This window comes from Puntigrus tetrazona, chromosome 19 (assembly GCF_018831695.1).
Source record: "Puntigrus tetrazona isolate hp1 chromosome 19, ASM1883169v1, whole genome shotgun sequence".
NCBI lineage: Eukaryota > Metazoa > Chordata > Actinopteri > Cypriniformes > Cyprinidae > Puntigrus > Puntigrus tetrazona.
Window position 1 is genome coordinate 16,831,754 of NC_056717.1, and position 16,677 is coordinate 16,848,430.

Sequence of the window (16,677 nt, forward strand, 5' to 3'; positions counted from 1 at the left end):
CGACCGGGCGGAACTCTGGGAAATCGAGTCTTTGTTGGATCCGTTTTCAACGCAGATAAAGAGTTTAAAATGAAAAAAATAAAATAAAATGCAAAATTAAACTGTTTTTTTGTTTAAATTTTATCTTTCAAAAAAGATGCGAACATTACGAACAATTGCAATTATTATTCATTAGCCTATTTTTAAGGTAGCCTATAGTTTATCGGCGTGTTCAATAAGAGTAAAGCAGCATAAACATTGACATTGGGTAATTTTAAAAACCATTTTAACGCAGGTATTTGGTGGCTGTCATAATCTCTAAAAACTAAAACCTACATGACAGGTGATTTTAAAAAAAGGCAGCACTAACCGCAAACAAGAAAATAATGGCAAGCCTATATACACGTATTAATCAAAATTATATTATTTATGGAAATAAATATGCTGCATAAATCTGTTGCATGCTTCACTATTCAATATTGCCCTATATGCAAAGGAAAGAGTGGGCTATAGAGAACAACAATGAAAAAAAGTTCACATTTGGATACACAAATAGCATGCTAATCACTGAACGTTACCATAATTCTTCCTTATCTCCATAACAAATCTGTCCATATCTTCTACATTCCATCTTGTTTTAGGTCATTCAAATGAATCACGTCTAAGGGACATCAGTTTAATATTCAAGTTTAGCCACCATATAAATATCTAAGTAATGTGGACTCTACAGCACAGAGGTCACCGCGTATTACAAAGGCATTGTTATCTGCGGTGCTTGTTAGGGAACACTGAAAAAGAATGAATGTCTCTCTTGCTTGTAGAATGACAGCAATGCGTGATCACCTGACACACAACGGTGAACGAGGAAAAAAAAAGAGTGTCTTCTTGCCACCCCGTGGGCAGGTAGTATAAAAAGAGTGCGCTCTTCTTAACAAACGAGCCACTCTTGCTTGGATTTCAGAAGAGAGCTTTAACAGGTAGAGTCTCAGTTATGATCAGTGTGAATTTAGAAATTGTTCATAAGTTCTATAATTTTGCAATTGAACAAAGCATTAATTCATCTTTCATTATAAACGGTGTTTACTTATAAATTCAGGATACGAAAAATGTTGCCTGTATTCATTAGATGGGCATAGAATAGCTTGAAAGCTGCTCTGTTCAAAATCGCAAAGCATTTGTTATGAAGTAAATGTAATATTTTTTTTTATTTTAAAATAATTATTTTTGTATGTGCATATCGTTTTTTTGCCGTAAGCTCATGTGTTTTTGCTTTGCAGCGCGCGCCGTGAGTCTATCAGGATGAGGCACGTGCGGCCGCAGCTTCGCCTGCCGCTCACTGTTTGTATTTTACTGTGGACTTCCACAGGTGCGAGTTTTATGCACCTCTTGTGTTATTTTAGTAATTTGAACGTTTTTGCGTATTGATATAATTAATGTCATCCTGAAAGCGTGACAGAATATTTGATCGACTTTCCTACTAATCTCCGTCCTGACAGGAGCGCAGCGTGTCAACAAAGTGACCCCAAAATACGGAAGCCTCAACGGCGGAACGAGACTGACCATAGAGGGTCAAGGTAGCCTTTAAAATAAAAAGTGTTCATTCTTAAACAAAGCTCGTAATTCTGTTCTGGTTCAGTACATTTTGGTTATGTTATAGTTTACGTCTGTTGGTGATTTTGTTTCAGGTTTTGCTCAAGCCAGTCAGTTTAATCTTAACGCCAATGACCCAAACATTGGCAACGCAGTGACACTGGTGTCCCGCACCAGATCTGTTCCCTGTGATGTCGAGAAAGACTCCACTCACTCCACTCAGATCACGTGTTACACAAGGTATGCAATCAATCACGTAACCTTATTCTAAATATTATTTAAAATACTAATAAATACTACTTTTATCTCGACTGCAGTCATTGCACTGTATACACTGTACTTTTGACACACTCGACTGTGAATACCAGGGGAAAACAGGGCTGTAAGTGATCCTGGACCTTGAAATTGGGATTTATGCATAGATACAATCATTTGAATATCTAAAATCTGAGGGTGCAAAAAACCCAAAAAACTGAATGGAAATAACTCTTGTGTGAGAAATTCAAAACCTGAAAGACTTGTTTTCTTCTGTGAAAACCCAAACGTTTTGAGGAATATCCAATCTACGTTTAAGTAATTTAAGTTTTCTGAACTCATAAAAGACATGTATATGAATCAGACCAAAAATAAAATCTTCATTTGAAAGTTTATCATATTATCAAAAAAAATTCTGTCGCATTTTTACATTGATCGTAAAACATGTTCATTATAGCAGTTCGCCGAAAAATTCTAATCCTGTCATCATTTGCTCACCTTCGCGCCTTTTCAGACCTGTATGATTTTCCTTCTTCTGTGGAGCGTAAAAGATTTTTTTAATCATAAAATATTTCTTTAAACGTGTGCTCTGTGTGTCTGTCTGGGATATGCAAATATTAGTTTTTAGAAACAGCTGTACTGCGCAATGTGCTGTAAATAAATATCTTGTGTCAGAGCCCTTGCAGAAGACGACTACGAGGTGCGGGTCAGCGTGGATGGCGTTCCAGTTCCTTCAAGCAGCATTTGTAGTGGATCCCAGTGGAATTACTGGTGCACGTTCTATGTAAGGCTTCATTGTGCTGCCTAATAAGACATATACTCCAATCCTCGCTATAAAATGTTACAATATATTACAAAACCTTTTTGTATTACAGCCCAGATTATTCCGTACACCCAGCATTCAAAGTATCCGCCCGCTCTCAGGTCCACCAGGTGAGCCTGTTTTGTTTTTATCATTACTCTGCCCTGCTTTGGTTTATAAAAATGACACCTTTCATTAATAAAGTACTGAATGAACCTTAGGGACTGTGGTGACATTGCGGGGGAGAATCTTTACTGACGTATATGGAAGCAACACGGACAAAAGTTCCAATGGCTTGGATGTGAGATTTTTAAGGTCTGGAAATATTTAATACAAAAATGCTGCTCGATGCTAAATCCGTTCTGCGCCTTGATATGAGGTTTGCTTGTGTTTTCCACGAATAGAGCGTACATGGGAGGCATGCCTTGTGAACTTCTGAAACCCAATTCAGATGAAAAGTAAGCATTTTTGATATCGGTTGCAAACAAGAGTCAACTTTAATATGAATGCACCCGCCATAAATGCACATTATCTATTTTAGGTATGGGCTTTATTTGGATTCTGAGACCAGCCAGTGGGGATACATGAGTTGTAAAATGACTGGAACGTATGTTGGTGAGGACACACGAATGTTCAAGAGTTATTCGTTCACTAAAGAGTTTTGTTGGATTAAACATCATTACCTCGGTTTTCAGGTCATCACAACCTCAGTTACATTCTAGATAGCGAATTTGGGAGGTGAGAAGAAGTTTGATTTTACTTAACAATTTTATTTGGTGAGAAGTCTTAGTATGCTGTTGAAAGAAAAGCACATAAAATACTTTTTTCAGGAGTTTGCCAGACTTTGGGGTTTTCGGCATCTCAGGGCTGAACCAGATTGCCATGTTCCAGACATATGCAGGTTAAAAAAACACTTAAACAATACAACATGTGATGCATGTTGAAACTTCTTTTTTTTTAACTCGACCTGTGTTTGTTGGTGTTTTTCAGAGGTTACAGGAGTTTTTCCCCCCGAGGGCGGCGTATTTGGTGGCACATTACTGACCATTCAGGGACACAACTTTGATGAGACTGACAAGCCAGCTATGGTCTTAGTAGGAGGTATGTCAAATTAATAATTCTAATTATTAAATAATTATATACATTAAATATACATTTTTTTTTTTTTTTTTTTTTATATATACTGTTTTTTTTTCCTTAGGTCATGAGTGTCAGATACAGAGTGTATCAAATGAGATAATAACCTGCATAACTCCTGGTTATGAAAGGACCAATATGACAGTGTTTCCTGGTGAGAACCTTATTTGATATTCAGATCTCTTAGGGTGACAGTATATTTCTGTAACAACCATTTCCATAGTGTTTGCACGACAATGCAATTCTGTATTTTACACGTGAGAACATCAAACTCTCAGCCAAGACCATGATTCTTGTTTGTCATGTAGCTGACTTACACTGCAGTTCAGAGCCCATTACATATTTTACACCAAGATGACCAGATGAACAATTGCTTTGATAATGCCATAAATCCATCTTAACATCATCTTACTGCAATTACTGTTTCAGCTAAACAACAAAGTACTGTAATATTTTTTTTTGTTAAATAAATACATTTATAATATGTAAATAAATTATACTTTATAATATATTAATAAACTATTAATATATATAAAAAAAAAATATATATATATATATATATATATATATATATATAGAGAGAGAGAGAGAGAGAGAGAGAGAGAGATAGATAGACAGACACATATATTATGTCCAAGACTTTAAGTCACTTGGCAACTGGTTTATATAGTATAATATGTAATATAATAATAATTGTGTTTCTCTTGTTTTTTCTCGTTTATATGCTATTTATGAAACTGCACATTTAACATTCATCTTTTAAACCAGCATGTCCTTGAAATGATGATTAAATGAATATGTTTAAAGGCAGCAGAGGATTTAAAATGGAGATGTGGAACAATTCCAGTCCGTACTATCTAGAGGACGTCCTGAGGTATAATTCCAGTAGGCCTGGGTATTCTGTTCAGTGGGTGGATTCGCTGTCCTATGTGTGGCCCGCTGAAATTGATTACTTTGTGGTACGACTGAGTGGTTTCTTTGTTCCGATGGAGACCGACAACTACTATTTCCGAATCAAAGCCGACGATCGGTGCCAGTTTTATTTCAGCAAGACAGGTCTTCCCCAGGATAAGGTATCCGAATGACAATACAATCAATAAACCATTTCATCATTTCAGTAGTTACCAATGCAATTAAGTAGAGATTAGTAACATACAAGCCTGTTTTAATAAATGCAATATTTGCATAAACTGCAATGGGGTTTTTTTTCAGGTCAAGATTGCATATCAATCTTATTATACAAACAGTTTCTTCACCTACAACACCCAAATGTCACAGGTCATGCGCTTGGAGAAGGGAAAACCGTAAGAGGAATTTTTTTAAATAATACATAATGATCAAAAAGTCATTAATATAGGATTTTTTGTTCATTTTTGACTTTTTTGTGCAATATCTTGGATCTAACATCAAAAACATTTTGCTACAGGTACTACATTGAGATTCTGGTGCAGGAATATGCAGGAGCAGCATCAGTGGATGTGGCCTTTTTCAAAGAGATCAGTCCTTTCACGGCCCAGCAGACAGTAGATGCTGTTAATGAGAAACAGCAGATCAATGCATACTATGATGTATTACCTGAAAAACAGGTAAATGAGCCCACAGGAAAAAAATAAACTAGACAAGATAGAGGGAAGCCTAATTCTTTGTTGTTATAGGTGGTCAGCTTCCAGGGCTGGACGCCAGTAACCCCTGTCAATGAGGTGCAGACTCTGAGGATCAGCAGCAACTGCTTCTCTCTGAGCAGCTGCGAATATACATACTACGCCCTAGCATATGGTGGTCTTAATACAGGTGCATTAGTTCATGTATAACTGTTAATGTGTGTTTGAGGAAATTACATTTTTTTATTTTTTGAAGTTTTTGCATACGCTCTTCTGCATTTCCTCTACTAAGATGTGTTTTTGTTCGTGTGTTTGTAATGTTTACTTGAATTGCTTTTCATATTGCAGGTCCAATCCCAGTTAGTGCTTCAGCGATTGAGTTTCAGAACGCTCTGAATGACCTGTGGACGATTAAACCAGACAGAGTTACAGTCACAAAGCAACAACTGGACACTGAGACACTGTACAACGTGACATTCATCTCTAACAGAGGTGAACATAAAAAAAAAAAATCACTGCTATACTATATTACTTCGGCATCTGACTATGATGATATGTGCTTTAACAACCAATTACAGACCTATGCTGAATATTGGTATAAAAAAATTAAAAAATAAATATATATATATGTTTATGTATAAATGGTTCAGTTAAAACCTAATGTGTTTACTTAATATTTGGCCAATTATAAGACAAATAAGCATCTTTCTGTATATTAAAAATAAATTAAACTGGGCAGTGCATGTAAAATAATGTAATATGCATGTTTGTTTTTTGAAGATTTTTATCTCTACATATATAGACTAGAATTTATATTGTAAAATATAAATTATAATATAATTTATTGTGAAATATGGTGATTCTATTTTTAATGTGCAATTTTGGTTTTCAGAAGTATGTAAAACATCATTTTAGATTACATATTTTATATGTTACATATTGTAGTTATAATTCAGCTTCTTATTACAATTATGCTTTACCTTTTTGTTATGTTGCATTTCACTTTTTATGTTGCTTGTGAAGTTAACAGTATTTTTCTATATGTCTTCTTAAATCTTGAAATGATCTCAGGTAACTTTAAGGCTCTTGAATACGTTATCATGGACTCAGATACGAACATTACAGTTAGTGAGAATGTGAAAGGGCAAGCCAGCCTGGAGACGTTCACACTGCTGTGGGGTGGCGTTCCATCCCTCCCTCTGCCTTTCAATGCTTCTGGAACGCAGGTTTTTCTTAGTTTAATATTTCCTAACATTTACCATTGCATAAAATCTTAGCTTTCTTACAATATTGTGTACAAAACATTCTGAATGCTCTTTTGAAAAATGTCTTTTCTGCATGATGGGTTGCATTTGTTTTTCTTTCTAATTAAAGGTGCGTTCAGCACTAGATGAGATGGTCACAGCTAAATGTCCAGCAGAGATGCCAACAACGGAGAACACTAATGTGAAATTTTTCAGAGATTATGAGTCCACCACCACAGGGGTAAGCAAACCTACAAAAGCGCAAAATCGTACATGTTACAACCTATCACAAGCCAAGTTAGTCTCGCTAATGTGAAGTGACATTATGAAGTTCTAACAAGACAAACATCAATTGTTTTATTGAATGCATCACCTTTATGAGATTTTTTCTTGTTGAAACAGTTTTCAGGGGATCTGAGCCGTAGAGGAATCCAGGTCAATGATTCGGAGGCTTTCTGTGGCCGCTGGTCTCTGAAAAACCCAGAAATTCTGTTCAATGCCAATGACACTACAGCATCGGGGACAATCTATAGCCCAATCCCACTACAAACATACAACACTGTAAGCACCATCGGACACCTCAGTATCTCATCCTCATTATTACATTTTTCAAATATGAATTTTGATTTACAGTACATTTTTTTAATGTACACGTCATTTTGCATATTTATTGTAGCTCTGCTTGGCCTACAAAGGGCCTCTGGTGAATGAACTGGGAGTTTTGTTCAGTTACCAGGGGAATACTTACCGGGAGGAGAACATACGTATTTCTGTGCTATTTGACTCAACGGATGAGTACGTTTAATCTACTGAACAAACATAAAGTAACCTGATGTGTCTATGCAAGAGCAAAATTAAAGCAATGTCAAGATCATAATGTTGAGGGTATATAGTGATATTATAACTTTATAACATTGTCATTCTCAGGTGGAACTACAAGTGTGTGGATCTCCTGGGCTCCATACAGGCAAACTACATAGGCGTCAACTACAGACTTCTTCAGTTCAGTGTGTATGGAGTGGCCGCTAACTCAGTTTACTTCATAGATAATGTTCACGTTGGACGTGCATTGCCTGCTTTGGATTCTAATGGTAAATAGGAATAAGTTATCCATTTCATTCTGAATGATGGAATTAAGAAAAGAGCGAATGAATGTAAAAACACTGGAAAATTTAATTGATTCATTATATATCTAGTGAATCTGCAAAGCTTTATTATGCAATAATTTTATTATTAAAACCTTTTTATTTATTTTGTAAAGTGCTAAAATTGAATATTCTATTTTCTATCTTCACATGTTCAGTTGTAATCCATAAAAGAAGACCACCTGCTCTAGCCAGTTCAGGACTTTTCTTTTCAAACATCTCTGTGAGCAAACAAGCAAATGCTTCACAAGTTAGCTACGAGATCACAGCAACGCCTTACAACTGTGGCTTTGGTGTTCCACTGTTTGAAATAGGATTTCTGGAGGTGAGTTAGTTCACATGAAGAGTTAGTTCAACTGAAACTCATTTATCAATGACTGTCTTGAAGTGATGGATCTTCCTGACCTCTCTGATATGATAGGCAATGGGTGACAACAAAATATCTTTCTAGAGTTTATCAATATATCACTGCGTTGTTTCCTGTTGATAATTGTGTTGTTGGGTGATCCATGTAAGCGTTCTCAATCTTTGTCCCAACAGAAAATGCCAAACAGCACAGGAGACCAACTCATGCAAAGCCAGGGGAGCACCACAGTCACCGTTATGCGCCCTCAAAAAGCCAGCCCACCTCTTACAGGCACATTTGATGTTGAGTTCTTTGGTCGACGCGTTGAAGGTAATCATCTCGTCTGCGGTTTACCGGCTACATTCCTATGTAGCTACAGAGTATTGCATGTTTCAGTCTTGAAATTAATTTATTTAAATAGATACATACCCCACAATCTTTCAAGTGGTCAAATGTTTTTTCACTTGTTTGTTTCTCAGGCCTGGCAGTAGACGTCAGCGCAGCGGACCTGCAATACGCTCTGCAGGGGATCCCAGAGCTCGGCCAGCTGCAGGTGCAGAGATCTGGAGACTGCAGGGGCTACAGCTGGAACATCCAATGGCTCACCATGCCTGGAAATCAGCCTCTGTTAAAGGCAAGAAGGATTGCTGATTCAGATTCAGAGGGCTGGTACAATAAACCAAGGTTCCCTATGTCTGCAGGGCAACTGCTACTGAGAAATTCAAAATGGGAATTTAAATAAAAGTGTTTAGTTCAACAAAATTAATGTGCAAAATTAAAATAAAGCTAATGTATAAATGTAACATTTTAAAATATACTTCAAATATATAATGTCAACTTGTTGTGTGACACTTAAGATTGTATGGCTGCTAAAAATAAGAAATAAAAGATATAATGGAGCACTGTTTTTTTTTTCCTTTTTAACAAATCTTATCAACCCCAGATTTTTCAACAGTTGTGTACATCTTAATTCTCTCCTTATTTTATACTCGGCTGAACTAACGTGTTTTAATCATTTTAACCAGATCAATGCTTCCAATGTGGTTGGTGTGAACCCTTCAGTGACGTCGCGCAAGATTGAGAAAGGAGGCATCTTCAAACAGAGAATTATGGGAGACCTTCTGCGTGTGCCTACAAATAAACCACAGGTGCCTTTTTTTACTCACTGCAATAATCATGTTTGTCCAACATACATCGGTCATATAAACGAAGCTTGTTTTAAAGGCTTTTCCCCATGTTATCTGATGCCGTGTAGCGTGCAGATTTCAATAGTGCTACGTAGTGTGTCAGTGGAAGTGCGTGTTTGGTTGTGTTGCTCTGTTTGAATACCAGGGGATTGTTCAGGGGATTTTGCATGTCGAGAGGATTGTGGCTAAACCGAAGCATGAAAGGTTCATTTGTATTATTACAGACAGACAGGTGTGCATTCTGTAGGCTGAATGTGCATGATCCTAGTCAATCATTTCAATCATTTTAACAACAAAAGCACTGAACAGTATAAAGTAGAAGAAGACAGTGATAGGGATGTATAATGACGGGATAGTAATATTTTAAGGTTTAGGTTATATTCCTAGTAATATTTTATTAATTATATAATTAATAAAAAATCCATTAGAAAATACAATCCATTACATATATGTGTATGTATATACATGTACATAATATCATTCTTATATTAATGAGCAATTTTGCATTTGTTTGCTAATTGCACTTAATGTCTATTTAATGTATTGTATAAAATCTAGATCCTTAAGGAAAAACCAGTTGCAAAACACTGCTTTAGGATGTATAACAACTGAAATGCATATTCCTGTGCTTGTTATCTTTAAGGTGGAGGTTTTCATTAACGGCATCCCATCGTGGTGTTCAGGAGATTGCAGTTTTACCTGGAGTGAGTCAAAGACCCCAAAAGTCACCGGGATTTCTCCTACACAAGGTGTGGAAAACGGTCAAGGCTCACATAAAAGCTATCATCTCCTTTCATATTGGTATTTAGTAGTTTGTGCTACTAACATAATTTGTTGTTCAGGATCCAGCGGTCTGGGAACAGTTCTTACTATAAACGGGTCTGGTTTTGTTGGTGGAAACGTCACTGTAAAGACTGGAGATGTGGAATGCTCTGTTCTACAGGTTACCAGTAAGTCAAACCCAGCAATGTCACCAAATATCCCTTTTTTCATATCCCTTTTGATAAAATAATGCAAAAAAAAAAAAAAAAACATAATATAATTAGTCATTTTTAATAATAATAATTTACTCACCCTCATGTTGAGTCAAAGCTGTTTGGCTGATTTTCACTGTGGAACACAAATTTAGACATAAATGTCGTACAGTTACTATGATATGATAATAAGACTTTCAAGGATTAAAAAGGCAAATTAAAAAATTTAAATCCATATTTTCACAAAAGAAATTATGCTTACAGTTGTGATGTGATGATTTAATTTAAGTGTAATATTTAATTATACCTCTGATCACGTCATTTATTTGTGTTCCAGACACATCTATAACCTGCCAGGTCGGTCCTGCAAGTGCAGGCATACAGCCAGTCTCTCTGACTTTCTCTTTGGTGGGTAATGCCCAAAGCCACAATGACAACAGCTTTAACTTCACACACCTGTTAGGAGTGACCTCTATAAACCCCACTACAGGAAGTGTGGCAGGTACGCATAGCATTACACTTCTCTGTGCACAGTAATAAATATTTTGATGTATATTTACCGAAGTTTTCATTGCTTGCATATGTCTTCCATACAGTATTTTCCCTTTTTTATTAAATGCTTGTTATTTTCTTCATTAAAAATTATATTAGAAGAACAATTTGAACAAAGATGAAGTGGTACATTACTTTTAACAGTAACACTTTACGATAAGGTTTAATTTGATAACATTAGTTCAAGTATTAACATGAACAAACAATGATCAATACATTTATTACACTATAAGCTCATCTTCGTTAATGTTAATTAATAACAACGCAACGATTCATCAATTCATGTTAACTCACAGTGCATTAACTAATATTAACAAACACAAATTGTGATTTTAATAATGCATTAGTCAAGGTTGAAATTAACTTTGGGGAAAACCCGTCACGCACGTGGGGCTATATGACCGAGAGAGTCCTGCACGGGTCCTATTCGGTAAACGTACACCAGCAGAACAACCGATCCGTTATCTAACAGCAGCACTCATTTAATTTTGTACCAGACCAGGGCTGCGATTTTCAAAAGCATCGTTAGCTCAAGTGCGTCGTAGACCCACTGAAACCAGTGGAGCCACGATTTAGTCATTTATATGATGCTTTTGCTAAACGCAGCCAGAACCGTTTGACAGACCGCGAGTCGCGACCCGAACCACACCCGCGTTAGATCAAACCAACATTAGATAAGTTAGTGCTTTGAATAAGAAAAAAAACACACACGCAGCGCAACATAAAAGGAAACAAAAACGATGAGAACGCACTTTCTGTAAATAATGCAAATGTCTGCGTCATGTGATCACTCTGTCGGGCTTTCGATCAAACGTGCATTGGCTAAATCACAATCATTCATATATGAGCTGTATTTTAGAGAAAATTTTAAAACGATATTAAAATAAAACTAATTAAAAACTAATAACCTTGGTTTATTCTTAGGCCATGGTAATTAATGCTGTTAACTAATGTTAACCAGTTAACCTTATTGTAAAGTGTTCAATAAGGGTTTGTTTTGTCCAAAACCTGGTTACCAATGTTATCCCAACATATCTTAAAACATTTAATTGATCTTTTTCTATATGTCTTCACAGGAGGGACAATTCTGACAGTATCTGGCTTTGGATTCAGTATTGAAACTGCAGTCACCATTGGCACTCAGCCATGTTACGTTTTGGAAGTGGAACTTTCCCAGCTGAGATGCATAGTCCCAGCTGTAAGTGCAGATCTTGATTACCCATGAAGGTTTCTAAAAGCAGGCAAAATAAAAATCCTAAATAACAGTTATCATGAGTAAGATTTTATTAATACTTCAAGGTGAAACGTAATTTCATTTTAAAATTCCTGCATTCACATCTTCTACAATCTGACAATGAATCTAAACTTTTATACTTCCATGAATCTTTGTACAACACAGGGATCCGAAGGTGATCAGAGACTAACTCTAACCATGGCAGAGATAACAGCAGTATCGGATGGCTTTTTCACATACAGCAACGAGTTGACGGCCAACATCACATCTGTGAGCCCACAAACTACAACAGTATTTGGTAAGGTATTAACATTTATGCATTTTCAAATGATTTTTACCAAACTCAGTGCAGATATGTTTATAAAGTAGACCTGTTCCCCTGGGAATAAAACCCATGAGCAAGAAGCTGGGACATTTTACTATAATACATGGCAAATAATAAACCCAGACAGTGACATACCCAGACAGTACCCAGACTTGCTTTAGATGTTCAAATATGTTTTTCAATACCTATTCATTTTGTCAAAATTGGTGCCCTATATTTGTTTGCATTGTATGTTTGTAAAAAGCCAACAGCTGATTGTATTCTATCTGACATTAAGCTGTAAAGTGATACTCCGTCTGTTAAATATGTTCTATTTTTAGAATAGAGTTCTCTTGCCTTTATTCATAAGAATGCAGAGTATAAATAAGGATCACTACGCTTTCAGTCAGTTCATACAAAGATTAATCCTTTTGACTTTCAACATGTAATAGCACTTCAATTATGTGTCACTCAAAAAGTAGTCAAATCCAGTCTGATTAGACTTTGGACATGGAAATAATGTCATAATTATATGTACTGTACGTGCAAATCTAAAATTAACTTAGTAGCAACACCTACCAGCACAAAATCTTCTTGGCATGAACATATAATTCTTCTATAAACAGAATTAAATATTCATTCTTACAGTTTTTGTCTCGCTCCCTAACACACATACACGCACAGCATGCAAACCTATGCCTAATAAATTGTATTAATAATATTTATTTCTAATGGGGAAAAACTTCAAGAATTTTAGATGAAGACCTGATGCTAAATTTTCCATTGAAGACGCCCGAGTCACAACATGTTTCTTTAGCAACCGCCTGTATATATTTTGTTTGGTATCTGATTTGAATATTTGAATCAGGAACATTTCTTAGATCAGAGAAGGACAGACTGTGACTGCAAAGTAAACCATGTCTTGTGGACTTTTTTTTAAATAAGGTTACCAGCCAACTTTTATTTACTTACTAAAAACATTTTTACTCACAAGTAAAGGGAGCAAAAAAAAAATTAAAACTCACAAAAAAGTCTCTATTTAGAACAAGTGGCAGATAGTGTGCCAGTCTACAATTATGTCTAAAAACAGGGCCAAGCTTCAACTAGTGTATTTACATATACAAATAAATACTGGTAAGCTTCTGTTGTGAGACAAGATAATGAAGATAAAAGTCATAGGATACAAACAAACAGGTAAAATCACATTCAAGTGTCAAGTGTCTTTCTTCATCCCATTGTTCTGATCTGCATCTTGGTTACAGCTGTAAACCCCATACGGCCTCCAGACAAACCTCTTTCCAAATCTTTTGTGCTGGCCAGATAATTGCACTGGCTTTAGCTTATGTCACGCAATCAGAAAAGCCGGTTTGGCTGCAGTGAAGGACAATCAACGGCGTGACGGTTCTTAAAAGCTGCTCTGAACACTTCAGACAGTAAACAGTCACAGCAGTTTCGTAACCTCCTCATCCCCTCACAATCTGCAATTAATTTTACTTTATTTTCACTGTATCGTTTGTTAAAAAGGACGCAGAATTCTCACCATCTTGGGCACAAATTTTGGATCACATGATAATGGCAGCTCTGTTCTGATTGGCGAGGCCAACTGCGAATTACTGGAGTGGACCAATGAAAAAATCAGCTGCTTGTTACCCACACTCCCCCCAGATGAGTACAGCATCTACGTGAGAGTTGGAAACCAGGGTTACCCATTAACAAGGTCTAATATCACTTTCTGTACTCTATAACATCAGATTTACTGGCACATACATGACCCTGGACCACAAAACTAATCTTACGTCACTGGGGTGTATTCATAGTAATAGCCAAAAATTAAGTTAGTTATAGATTTTTCTTTTATGCCAAAAATCATTAGGACATTAAGTAAAGATCATGTTCCTTGAAGATATTTTAGTAATAACCTACTGTAAATATACAAAAACATAATATTTGATTAGTAGTATACATTGTTAACAACTTCATTTAGACAAGTATTTAGATTTTGTACCCTCATATTTCAGATAGCTGTATCTCTGACAAATATTGTCCTGTCCTAACAAGTGAGACATCAATGGATAGCTTGTTTTTTCTCATTTCTTAAAATTTACCTTTACGACTTATTTATTGTGGTCCACGGTCATATATATCATGCTAAAACTGTGGAAGACATGATATTAAAAAAGTAAAAGTAAAAGAAACTGCACATTTACCATGAAATTTTAATCTTAATATAAGCTTTTTGGAGTTATTAAATGCTTGTTTTCTTTTGTGTGCAGTGCTGGTGTTAGAACCACTATACAGTATGTTCTAGAGGTGTCTGGTTTCTCTCCATCTCTGGGGTCTTTGTATGGAGGAACCACCATCACTATCACCGGCTCCGGGTTCAGTCCTATCGCAGAAGATTACAGGGTCACTCTGGGTAAGACAAGAAGACCACAACAGAAAAAATGAAACAGCATTCTTTAAAACATTCCCTGTGTTGACTGTGTAATACTTAGATTTCAACATTTTTCACAACTCTTTACCGAAACCAATCATTTCCACATCATTTACTCCAGTCACGGTTATGACTCTGTGTGTTTCGTACAGGAGACAGACAATGCAGAGTGACAGCTGCTTCAGATCGTCACCTGGAGTGTGTGACCCAGTCTAGAGATGAAACATTCACTGTGACTAACCAAGGTTTCCACCCCGGTAATATGTCTTTAACTCTTATCTCTTGTGCCGTCACGCACGCAACACCTGAATACATCAGAGAAATGGAAACAATGGCTGTCAACATAATGGCTGTCAACATAATGACTGTCTCATCATGTCAATGACTTATCAAATACTCGAGCTGCCGGAAAGCAGCATTCTTAAGAGCACTGTTTTGAGTTTTTGGATCTTTAAAGAGATATGAAAATATTGTTGACGTGCTATATTTTATATGATAATCTATATTTAGTCAGGCACAGAATTCACACTGAATGGAATTCTGCGCTGCCTCTTGGGCATCTGACATGATGTTTCTGTTACCAGTTGGAATTGCAGATGTATTTAATGTTCTGTTTTAATTACCCTGCAAGAGAAAAGATGTATTCAAATTATTATAAGCCATAAAAACAGATGCGATTTAAACTTAATGAACATGCAACAGCAATAAAATCCTAAAGTGATGGAAATTTATTACATTTTTAAATTAAATAAAAAGGGATGACAAAAAACATTTTAAAGTAATAGAAAATGCCATCAAAATAAATAAAATATTAAAGGCTCATGAACAATTTAAAAAATATATAAATATTAAAGTAAATTTCCTGATGACATTTTTTTATTTTAATGTGCAACCTAAAACATATATATCTAATTTGATAAAGTTATGAAAATTACATTGTTGGATCCATATATTTTGTCATTAAGTGTGCATTTGTGACTGTGTAGCATAACACTTGCAGAGAGCTAATTACATCATATGTGCTCAGTGTATGGTCAGGGTTACGCCTGGAGCCCCTCTGCGTTAATAGTCTCAGTGGGGGACACAGTGGTTTGGCGCTGGGATGCGCCAGCTTTTGTGCCCGGTCTGGGCTACAGGGTCTTCAGTGTGTCCAGTCCCAGCAGCACAAACTATGATGGCGTCGCCTTCAGCAGTGGAGATACCCAAACTGCCAAAGGTACAAACAGCAACAACTACTACTATTCGTGTGAACACAGCTCCTACTTATTTACATTAAGCATTACAAAAAATACACATACTATTTTTGCCATTCTAATTTACATTGAGTAGGACACAAAGCCTCACTGTGTTTGAAATAATTAGCTTGAATACCATTTTGAAAACGAGTCCTTCTTCAACATTGTTCATTTTCTAGCTCTTTTTAAAGGAATAGTTCACCCAAAAATGATAATTCCTCCATAATTTACTTACCCTCAAGCCAACCTAGGTGTATATAACTTTCTTCTACCAGACGAACACAATCTGAGTTTTTTTTTTTTTTGCTCTTCCAAGCTTGGTAATGCTGATAGTGGCCATTATATTGAAGCTCGATAAATCATGTATACCTGTCATAAATCTAACCTATACACCTCCAGGAGGTTAACATGTCATTTGAAGCAGATCGATGGGTTTTTGTAAGAAAAATATATTTTTTTAATTATTTGCTATACTGTATGCACATTCACAAGAGAGTTGAGATCCAGACTCTTGGCTGACCATTGACTCGACGTATGACGTAAGCTGCATTTTGTGTAGTGAAATCCTCAAACTATGGTCCAGATTCATGATTAGATTCACTGAAGTACTGATATTTTTATTTATTTATTAGTCTAAGGTACTTTTCCTGGACACAAA

At 36.0% G+C, this 16,677-nt stretch overlaps 1 protein-coding gene across 1 annotated transcript in view; it reads left to right on the top strand.

Moving 5' to 3' along the window:
- The first annotated feature begins 905 nt into the window (after nt 1-905).
- The window catches only part of pkhd1l1.1 (PKHD1 like 1, tandem duplicate 1), a 35,803-nt gene continuing 20,031 nt past the window's right edge, over nt 906-16,677 (top strand). Inside the window, exons 1-36 of the mRNA XM_043217633.1 lie at nt 906-956; nt 1,257-1,345; nt 1,476-1,553; nt 1,665-1,809; nt 2,500-2,608; nt 2,700-2,757; nt 2,848-2,941; nt 3,031-3,084; nt 3,168-3,241; nt 3,322-3,364; nt 3,457-3,527; nt 3,617-3,727; nt 3,828-3,917; nt 4,571-4,836; nt 4,976-5,067; nt 5,190-5,349; nt 5,419-5,554; nt 5,713-5,856; nt 6,436-6,590; nt 6,739-6,849; nt 7,011-7,169; nt 7,285-7,403; nt 7,536-7,699; nt 7,912-8,078; nt 8,294-8,429; nt 8,579-8,733; nt 9,125-9,247; nt 9,930-10,035; nt 10,129-10,236; nt 10,598-10,762; nt 11,889-12,010; nt 12,212-12,344; nt 13,875-14,067; nt 14,624-14,766; nt 14,937-15,041; nt 15,812-16,000. Of these exons, the coding sequence (XP_043073568.1) occupies nt 1,279-1,345; nt 1,476-1,553; nt 1,665-1,809; nt 2,500-2,608; nt 2,700-2,757; nt 2,848-2,941; nt 3,031-3,084; nt 3,168-3,241; nt 3,322-3,364; nt 3,457-3,527; nt 3,617-3,727; nt 3,828-3,917; nt 4,571-4,836; nt 4,976-5,067; nt 5,190-5,349; nt 5,419-5,554; nt 5,713-5,856; nt 6,436-6,590; nt 6,739-6,849; nt 7,011-7,169; nt 7,285-7,403; nt 7,536-7,699; nt 7,912-8,078; nt 8,294-8,429; nt 8,579-8,733; nt 9,125-9,247; nt 9,930-10,035; nt 10,129-10,236; nt 10,598-10,762; nt 11,889-12,010; nt 12,212-12,344; nt 13,875-14,067; nt 14,624-14,766; nt 14,937-15,041; nt 15,812-16,000 (4,345 nt within the window). The 5' untranslated portion in view covers nt 906-956; nt 1,257-1,278. The remainder of the gene's footprint in view (nt 957-1,256; nt 1,346-1,475; nt 1,554-1,664; nt 1,810-2,499; nt 2,609-2,699; nt 2,758-2,847; nt 2,942-3,030; nt 3,085-3,167; nt 3,242-3,321; nt 3,365-3,456; nt 3,528-3,616; nt 3,728-3,827; nt 3,918-4,570; nt 4,837-4,975; nt 5,068-5,189; nt 5,350-5,418; nt 5,555-5,712; nt 5,857-6,435; nt 6,591-6,738; nt 6,850-7,010; nt 7,170-7,284; nt 7,404-7,535; nt 7,700-7,911; nt 8,079-8,293; nt 8,430-8,578; nt 8,734-9,124; nt 9,248-9,929; nt 10,036-10,128; nt 10,237-10,597; nt 10,763-11,888; nt 12,011-12,211; nt 12,345-13,874; nt 14,068-14,623; nt 14,767-14,936; nt 15,042-15,811; nt 16,001-16,677) is intronic.